This window comes from Furipterus horrens, unplaced genomic scaffold, assembly GCF_987537825.1.
Source record: "Furipterus horrens unplaced genomic scaffold, mFurHor1.1.pri manual_scaffold_3, whole genome shotgun sequence".
Lineage (NCBI taxonomy): Eukaryota > Metazoa > Chordata > Mammalia > Chiroptera > Furipteridae > Furipterus > Furipterus horrens.
Genome location: NW_028327173.1, coordinates 135,672,942 through 135,682,433, shown reverse-complemented (window position 1 = coordinate 135,682,433; position 9,492 = coordinate 135,672,942). Strand labels below are relative to the sequence as shown.

The window sequence follows — 9,492 nt, the reverse complement described above, 5'->3', positions numbered from 1 at the left end:
ATGGGAGAGGGCACAGCCAGAGACAGGGAGCAGCCAAGGGCCTGGGAAGCAGGGGAGGTGGATCTGTAAATGGATGCTCAGGCCTGGGACAGAGGCTAGGCAACCCAGAAGCTTGTGTGTCATCATTTCACCATATCTGAGATCAATCAAACCTTGAGCTCCACTCCTGGGCATGGATTACGGTCACATTCAAGATGAGGAGGAGACAAGGTATGGCCTGTCCATGTATGAGAGAACTCTGTTCGGACAGCTGTTCCCAGCAGTGGATGGCAGATATGTGGAGGTCCACAGCCAGCTGACATTTCCTGAGAAATTTAACTGGTTTTTAAGCTGGGGTCCAGCTGTCGCTTCCACTTCTGTACCTGGTGTGTCTGAAGTGCCCTTTCCCACGTCAGAATGAGGGATTTTAATGACTTGTCTTTTGTAGGTTCAAACCATTTGCCAAATGCTTTTCTATGAACAACTCGTTTTCTAGGTGATAAGAGAGAAGCTAACAGCTGCTACACCTTTTAGTACTCACCCTTCCTCCTGGGCACCCTTGTGGAGTGTTTATCCAGCATCGGACTTGTTCGTCTGAGGCTGGGATGGGAGCCGGCACTGAGAAAGTTCCTGGGCTCAGGTGGAGGAAAAGTCCCTGCTTGTGCTGGGTGAAAGGGTCAGGAGTACAGGGGTTTGTGAGATGGGCTCCCACCTCTGGAATGGGCGTGGTCACCTACAGGTCCCAGTGTGTGAGTTGGGGGAGGGAAGCAGAAGAAAGACCAATAAGGGCAGGAGTGGCTGCATCTTCCCACAGGTTCTGCCCAGGTCAGAGCTGCTGGTGTTTCTTCTTTTCTAGACACAGAGCCCCCAAGCGGAACAAGGGAAGCATGTCTCGGTCACCTCACACACCTACTCGACGGTGCCCCTCTAGTTCTGCTGGGTGTCATCACACCAGGGGCTTTGTTGAAATTCCCTGGCTTGGTCAGGTAACAATGGCACTGTCACCACATTTGCACGCCCACTGCTGAGGTAGAAGTAATGAGTGGGAAGAAAGCGAAGGCTGTAGCTGCGGCCAGCAGAAGGTTGGACACTCAGAGGTCCCAGAGGCTAAATTAAGAATATTTCCTTTTCTTGGCTTCTGGCTCGCTTTTCATTCTGATGAAATCATAAGTGATTATTCAGCATGCCAAGTCCAGGGATATGAGAATCATGGCTCCTGTTCTTGAAACATGGCTCCTGAGAACTTGTGTTTAGTGTACAAGGAGGGAAGGACTAGGGGAGGGATCTGCTTGGTGGTGTGAGGTAAAGGCTGGTCTCGGCCATGGACACCCACAAGTACCCAAAACAGTAGCTTTGTTTCCTGTACCCACGGTCTGGAGACCTTATCTCTGCCATCACTGTGTTGCATAGTCATAAGCAATTGCAGACAGATCATCCCAACACTTGCCCCAGGGTGACGGCAGAAGAAAGAGTAATGAAAGGACAGCATTATGAGTTCTAAACAGTCCAATCCGAGTTCTGTGAAAGGAGCAGCATCTTAAAAATGCAGAGAGAAAGAGTGGAGTCCGTATGTTTAAGGATCAGTGATGATGACCTCTGGGTGGTAAAATTCCTGGTGATTTTCATTTTCTTATTTACATATTCGGTGAAACTATTTTCTATGATGAATATGTATTACTTTCATAGCCAAATTATACTTTCCCATAGTTGAAGCACACTCATCAATTAGCAAACCACTTCTTTTTAGCCTCCTCTTCTCTAAGTTTTATGTTTTAAAATAAAATTCCTTTTCTTTATCCAGTCATATAAAAAAGTATTTGGGTTTCCATGGAAACACACACACACGGATCAGTGGGAGGCAGGGAGAGGCTGGCTAAATTGCCGTGAAAGAGCAGCCTGAGGTCATTTCGGGCAGCAGGTGGAGGGGCTGCCAGGACACAGGGGCTGCACTGTGCTCTGGGCCCAAGACAGCGCTGTGATAGGGACTTGAGCTGGGCCTGGGAGCACTGAAGGGCCCTCCTGCAACTTCTCAGGCTTTCATGCTTCTCTGATTTGACGCCGGGGAGAGGAGGCTGCATGGGGTAAGCTATACTTTTCCAAAATCTTTCCACCCATTTCAGTTAAGACTGAGAAGTGGCCCTTTATGTCAGAGCTTCTTAGTGGATCCTCCATCCAATGTTTGGGTTCTTCTAAGTTGCATATGGGCACTGGGGCTGTGTGAAGTAGGGGTGCATGTGTGGCTTGAAGTAGGAGGGCAATAGGGATGAGATAAGATAAGAGGGTCCGCCTTTCCTGGGGGATGTCTTCCTTTTCCTGACAGAATGAACGTTCAGCCTTGCAGAAGGAACTGACACTGGGGAGGGAAATTTGCAAAGAGCAGGGGAACAATGCAACATTTTTTTTAATTCTAGAGTTGGAAGGTGTGGTACACTGAGAAGGAAAGCCTCTAACAGAACAGACACGTGAACAGATGGTTGCCAGACACACAGTAGGTAATTAACCAACGTTTTGGTGAATAAAGGAGGAATCAGTGATATTCAATCTAGAGATGCAAGTTTATTAAGTGCCTGGCAGCCTCCCCTACACCCCAACTTTGCAACAGAGCTCTAGCCCCAGAAAAAAATGGAAGGATCAATTACAGGGTGCCTGCGTCTGGTCTCTGCAGTTGGAAACGCCTCATGGTTCTTTCTATCCAGGGCAGAAATCTGGAGATCCTGGTGTAGACAACAGGTGGCTCTGCACATGCACTTCCAAAGGAGACAATGCCCTGGGCCATGTTACCACACACCAAAGGGCCTCCGGAGTCTCCCTGTGGGCAGAGGGTAAAAGGACTGAGTTGCTCTGGAGGTGGGTGGTCTCTGTTTGGGGGCCTTGTGGGACATCAAGGTCAGGGCAGGTCTTGGCATTTGACTAGGTCTCAGGCTTTCAACCAGACTGATGGACCCTCCCTGCTTTTTTCTCCCCAGGAAGCCTCTGCCCATAAGTGGCTGTGGGACAAACTCTCATCTGCCCCAGGGAGAAAGGACTGGACACTGGATTGATGGAAAGGCTGAGGACACGGGGCTCTGGCTAGTTCCCACGGCTCCAGGTCCCCACTAAGCTTGGGTGTGCCCAGGGCTGGGCATGGACAATGCTAGGGATCTCACCGAAAAAGAAGACTGCTCCTTTTTTGGGTCCCCCACACATATCTGTGTGGTTCTGTTGTAGCCTTGGTAGCGACGGCTGCACACCTCGTCCCTTTGGATTTCCAGGTCCACCTCATGCAGTTCATTAGGACTGGTGATCAGGTCGAGGAGCCCCCAGCCGGCCACACTGCACACCATGCCTGGCTTCACCTCCTCTCCCCTCCTAGGCAGGCTGAGGGGTCTCACAGCATCATTCAGATGGGCCTTCCTCTGCAGCTAAAGGTAGAGGAAAGGAATTCTATTCTACCAAGGGCCCACAGACTCCAGGGAGAGTCATGAGTTTCCTTCTTCATGGCCCTGGGACAAGTAAAGGTTCCTACTAGGAAGAAGGACAGGAAGGAGGTCAGAAAATCCAAACTTTAGGTTAAATGTGTGCAAGAACCATTGGAGCCATGGGCCCTACCTGCAGTAACATGATGTCATTGGAGATTTTATTTCTATTATAGTCTGGGTGGATGAAGGCTCTTTTCACCAGGATGACCTGCTGGGTCGTCTCATTCTCTTGGATGTTGTGGGCCCCCAGGGTGACTTCGATTGAGCTGCACAAAGAGCATAGGGAGATGTGGAGTCACAGTAGATGCAGCCCAAGGTCCATGAAGGAAAGAGGACAGTTGGGGACAGGCCAGGACTGGAGTGAGAGGAATTAGAGGGGATGGGGGCTGAGCAGCTCTGCATCATCCGCTGCTTGGTAGGCTGGGCTAGGAGGCAGTTCCTGGAGCAGATTTACGGTGCTCAGCCATGCACGGAGATGTTTGTGTCTAAGCAAAACCATGAATTTCTCACATTTGTGCCCCTGGCCTCCTTTCTATCTCACCTTTGATCAGTCCCTTCTATCTTCAACTGGTCACTTGCAGTGCACTGTCCGCTCTCCCCAAAATTACCTGTTCTCTGCAGAGCTCTGCTGTTTGACTTGGTCTGTGGCCCCTGAGAAACGGGAGCCCTGCGAGGTATCTGCAAAAGGGTGGGGGCCCAGGTTCCGCTCCTCACCTTCCACAGCAGTGAGCTGCTGTCAGCACAAAGTCCTCACGCACAAGGAAACCCCCACATGAATATGTATCTATAATCGTGGACTGAATAAATGCCATGTATGGACGAGAGTGCGGCTTGGCCTCATGTCCTCCGATGATTTTCTCTGAAAGAAAAATTCTACCCTGCCTGCCATGCTCATGGAGCCAAAGGTTGGAGAAGGTGAGAGTGGGACAGACAAGATCATGGTGGGTAAGAGCTGGGCCCCGGAGGTGAGGTTCTGTAGCCGTCAGCTGTAACCAAGTAGGGTGTCCTGAGGAAGTCCTTGGGTGACACTCCTGGTTTGCCATGTAACACCCAACACTCAGACTCTCCCTCTGACAAAGAGAAGAGAAGTCCTGATTGCTTCATTCCTATTGTGGTCATGTATGTGGGCAGGGTCAGTGTTTCAAACAAGCAGAGAAGTGCCAGCAGATCCTGGAAAATCCTTCCCCTGTGCTCCCTGGGTTTTTTTCCCTGCTGTTCCCAGACTCACTGAGCTGTGCCTGGCCTGTGATATTCAGAACACTGTCACTGAGCATTTACCAGAGGGGATGTAAGAGTGAAACAGTCAAACACAAGTGTTAGGGGACCAGGATGCCACCACCGCTGGGATCCACTGGGTCCTCGGCTTCTTTACGAATCTTGGAGAAGGGAGTGAGTGGACGTTGAAGGTAGATTTTAAGACACTGAGTGAGAATGTTAGTGGGCCTTAACTTTGGTTACAGAAGCCAGCCCCCCTTTTTAAGATGCCATTTCTTGGGCAAGTATTTCTCATTTCTGTCTTCCAACCTTCTTCGAGATGCTTTTGTAAAAAACCCCTAACCTTCTAGATGACAAGGGAAGAGGAGAACACTCACATGTTCTCTTGGAGAGCAGCCTTGTGCCCTGTCTTCCTGCTGAGTTCTCATTCAACATCAGGTTTGCTAGTCTTTGAGGAGGTAGACTCTAGATTTGAGGAAGTTCTTGGGGATGCACCAGGGCCACGATGTGTCTCAGTGCGGCATCTGAGTACGGTGAGCCAGTGTGGCATGGGAGTGGGCTTCTGTTGGGAGGGATAGTCACTCACCTGCCTCCGCTATGGGGGCCAGAAGGAAGAGCATCAGGAGAAGTGGCTGCATCTCCTCAGGAAGGTTGCCCAGGTCAGAGCTGCTGGAGCCTCCGCCTGGTGTTCTGAGACTGGGGTTCTCTGGTGTTGTGGCCCTGATCACATAAGGCACTTTCTCCATGTGCCTTGCATAACTGCTTGGTCAAGTCCCCCGGCCTGGTTGGAGTAAGATCTTATCAGTATCCACATAGGCAACTGTGGCTGTTGACTCAGTGCTGACTACACCAGGTGGAAACAGGAACTGCAGACTCCAAATAGGGCCCTTGGTGCTGCTGCATCAGCCAGTGTCAGTCCCTGAGCCTCAGAAACCCGATGGTCATGATAATGCATGCAAGAACCCCTGATTCCCTTGGATTTCTCTAGAGAGGGTGATTATTTATTGAGGCACCCCTTTGTGAGACTTTGGGGTACTTGGGATGGCATTTCTTGCTTTGGGTGGAGGAGACAAAACCATCAGTGAGCAGATAAAGATATTGAAGGCCATGGTTAGAGGGCTGGACAGAACGGTGTGGCAGCAATGCTAAAGGCAGCTTGTGTTAGTAAGAAGTGAGTGGTTTAAAACAGTAACAACAACATTAATTTTGCTCATGAATACGCATTTGGGTCAGTGTTTAGTATGGATAGCTCCCCTTTGCTCCCCTTGATGTCAGGGTAGGCTAGAAGCATCGAGTCTGGGATCAGCTAAAGGCCGGCTCACACACACCTAGCAGTTGGTGCCGGCTGTCTGCTGGGCATCAGTTTCCCTCTCTACATAGGATTGTTCTGTCTTTGTAGCCATTGTTGACTTTTGCAGAGTAAACTTCTCCCTGAAATCGATCCTAGCAGAAGTAACATTTTTCTTTCCTAGACTTTGAAGTCATATGGTATCCATTCGACCTTATTCCACTGCTTGGGACAGTCAAAAGTCCTCACCTGGATTTTCAAAGGAAAGAGTGGTGCCATCATGTAAGAAGAGCCTGTGGGAAGGGAGACACTCGGCTCAGTCATAGCAGAGCACAACCTGCCACCCTGCTTTAGGTCCACGTAGAGGTGGTGAGAGGAGTCGAAACCACTGAAACCTGTCAGCCTAGTTGACAGCCTTTGTAGAGTTTGGGGTCTGCTCAGTCGAAACCATGTGTACTGAGAATGGAAGAGGGTGAGCTGTCCCCACAGTTCCTGTCTTGTGAAGTGGAAGTGAATGCCAGGAAGTCAATAGTGTTCTCACACTACTGTCCAGAGAACGACTGTATTTTGGATATATTTGTAGTGAGCTAACATATAAATTCAATGTGATTCCAACGAAAACATTACCTTTTCTTCTAGTGTTTCATATAATTTCTAAAATTTATGGGGACAAAAGCATGCAAGAATATCTCAGAAAATAATGACAGCAAGAAACAAGAAAGGTAAGGTAAAGAGTAAGTCTTACCAGATATTAAAAACATCCTATGGTGCTGACTCATGAGTAAATGAAGATGTCAGTGAAACAGAATAGAAAATGAAGAAACATTCCCAAGTACATAATAAGCATATGTAGTTCATAACAATGTGGCATTTCAAATTAGTGGAAAAAGATAGACTTCTTAAGAAATGATTTGGAACTACTAGATAGTAATTTTTCCTTTTTTCTTTTCTAGTCACAGTTGATATTGTCATGTTTTTAAATAGTCTTAAAATTGTCCCTTTAACATTTCATGTAATAATGGTTTTGTGATGGCAAATTCCTTCAGCTCTACCTTGTCTGGGAAGCACTTTATCTGCCCTTCCTATTCTAAATGATAGCTTTGTTAGATAGAGTAATCTTGGTTGTTGTTCCTTGCTTTTCATCACATTCAATACTTCTTGCCCATGGCTTCTTGCTGCAAAGTTTCTTTTGAGAAATCAGTTGATAGTCTTTTTTAAAAAAATAGTTTTTCTATTATAGTTGTCCCACTCTTCCTTTCATTGCTCCCCCTCCCCACCAAGCCTTCCCATTCTCCCACAGTCAATCCCGACTTCATTGTACATGTCTATGTGTTATATATATACTAGATCCTTTACTATACCCTTCCCTTACTTACCCCCTTTCTCCCTCCCCTCCCCTCCCCTCCCCTCCCCCCTGGTAACTGTTAGTCTGTTCCTTGTTTACATGCCTCTGTTTCAATTTTTCTCATTTGTTTGTGTTGTTCATTAATTTCCAGTATTAGGTGATATTATATGGTATTTGTCTTTTGTTGCCTGGCATATTTTGCTAAGCATAATTCTCTCTAGTTTCATCCATGTTGTCACAAATGGCAGGAGTTCCTTCTTTCTTTCTGCTGCATAGTACTCCATTATGTAAATGTACCACAGTTTTTTGATCCACTCATCTACTGATGGGCACTTAGGCTGTTTCCAGCACTTTGCTATGGTAAATAGTGCTGCTATGAACATAGGGGTGTATAGGTTCTTTTGAATTGGGGTTTCAGAATATAGCCGTGGAATTGCTGCTTCAAAAGACAGTTCCAATTTTAGTTTTTTGAGGAAATTCCATACTGTTTTCCATAGTGGCTGCAGCAGTCTGCATTCCCAGCAACAGTGCACCAGGGTTCCCTTTTCTCCACATCCTCATCAGTACTTGTTTGTTGATTTGTTGATGATGGCCATTCTGACTGGCATGAGGTGTTTACTCATTGTAGTTTTTATTTGCATCTCTCTGGTGGCTAGCGATGTTGAGTATTCTTTCATATGCCTATGGACTCTCCATATATCCTCTTTGGATAAGTGTTTGTTCAGGTCCTTTGCCCATTTTTTAATTGGGCTGTATGTCTTCTTGGTGTTGAGATGTGTAAGTTCTTTATATATTTTGGAAATCAATCCCTTGTCTGAGGTATCACTGGCAAATATGTTTTTCCATATGGTTGGTCCTCTTTTCATCTTGCAGATATTTTCTTTTGCTGAGCAGAAACTCTTTAATTTGATATAGTTCCACTTGTTTATTCTTTCCTTTATTTTCCTCACCTTAGGAAATATATTGGGAAAAATATTGCTACGTGGGATATCTGAAAATTTCCTGCCTATCTTTTCCTCTAGGACTTTTATGGTGTCATGGCTTACATTTAAGTCTTTGATCCATCTTGAGTTTATTCTGGTGTATGGTGTAAGCTGGTGGTCTAGTTTTATTTTTTCGCACGTCCCTGTCCAGTTCTTCCAGCACCATTTGTTGAAGTGGCTCTTCTCACTCCATTTCATATTTTTTCTCCCTTCATCAAATAGTAGTTCATTATATAGACCTGGGTTTATTTCTGGACTCTCTACCCTGTTCCACTGACCTATATGTCTGTTCTTATGCCAGTACCAGGCTGTCTTGATTACAGAGGCTTTGTAGTATAGTTTGATATCAGGTACTGTGATTCCTCCTACTGGGTCAGCTGATAGTGTTATAGGCACCCTTTTGTAGGAATTTCTCTGCTTTTCTCTTGCTGCTTTTAAGATTCTCTCTTTATCTTGAACCTTTGGCATTTTAATTATGATGTGTCTTGGTGTGGTCCTCTTTAGGTCTATCTTGTTTGGGACTAGTGCTTCCTGGGCTTGTATGTCTATTTTCTTCAACAAATTGGAGAACTTTTCCTTCATTATTTTGTACATAAGCTTTCAATTTCTTGTTCTTCCTCTTCTCCTTCTGGTACCGCTATGATTTGGATATTGGCATGTTTAATGTTGTACCAGAGGATTCTAAGCCTCTCCTCATTTTTAAAAATTCTTGTGTCCTCATTGTTTACTGGTTGGCTGTTTTTTCTTTCTTATGTTCCAAATCATTGATTTGAACCTTAGTTTTCTTCCCTTCACCATTGATTTTGTTTGGATTTTCCTTTGTTTTATTTAACATAGCCTTCACGTCTTCCATTATTCATTTGCCATACTTATGCATATCTGTCAAGCCTGTGAGCATCTTTATCACCAGTGTTTTGAACTCTACATCTGTTATGTTGGCTATCTCCTCATCGCTTAGTTCTGCCACTGGTGCCTTGATCCATTCCCTCTTTTGGGCCATACTTCTCTGTCTCCTCATCTTGACAACCTCCTGTGTTTGTTTGCCTCTGTGTATTAGGTAGAGCTGTCGCACCTGTTACTTAATAATGGGTAGGTCCTTAGGTACTCAGCAGTATGGGCAACCCATTTAACTACATTGTGGCGCTGTATGTGGGTGAGGGGTGGAGAGGGAACAATGACACTTGCTCAGCACTTGCCACTTTTCCAGGCACTGCTCCCACTTCT

The 9,492-nt window shown here is 46.2% G+C and overlaps 1 protein-coding gene across 1 annotated transcript; it reads right to left on the bottom strand.

The window, feature by feature from the left end:
* Nucleotides 1-2,515: 2,515 nt before the first annotated feature.
* Nucleotides 2,516-5,398, bottom strand: LOC150015991 (mast cell protease 1A-like). The gene is made up of 5 exons (XM_090271873.1): nt 5,239-5,398; nt 4,152-4,296; nt 3,568-3,703; nt 3,126-3,380; nt 2,516-2,788 (listed from the first exon to the last, which is right to left on the bottom strand). The coding sequence occupies exons 1-5, from the start codon at nt 5,396-5,398 to the stop codon at nt 2,615-2,617; spliced, it is 870 nt and encodes a 289-aa protein (XP_090127999.1). The 3' UTR covers nt 2,516-2,614.
* Between the last annotated feature and the right edge of the window lie 4,094 nt (nt 5,399-9,492).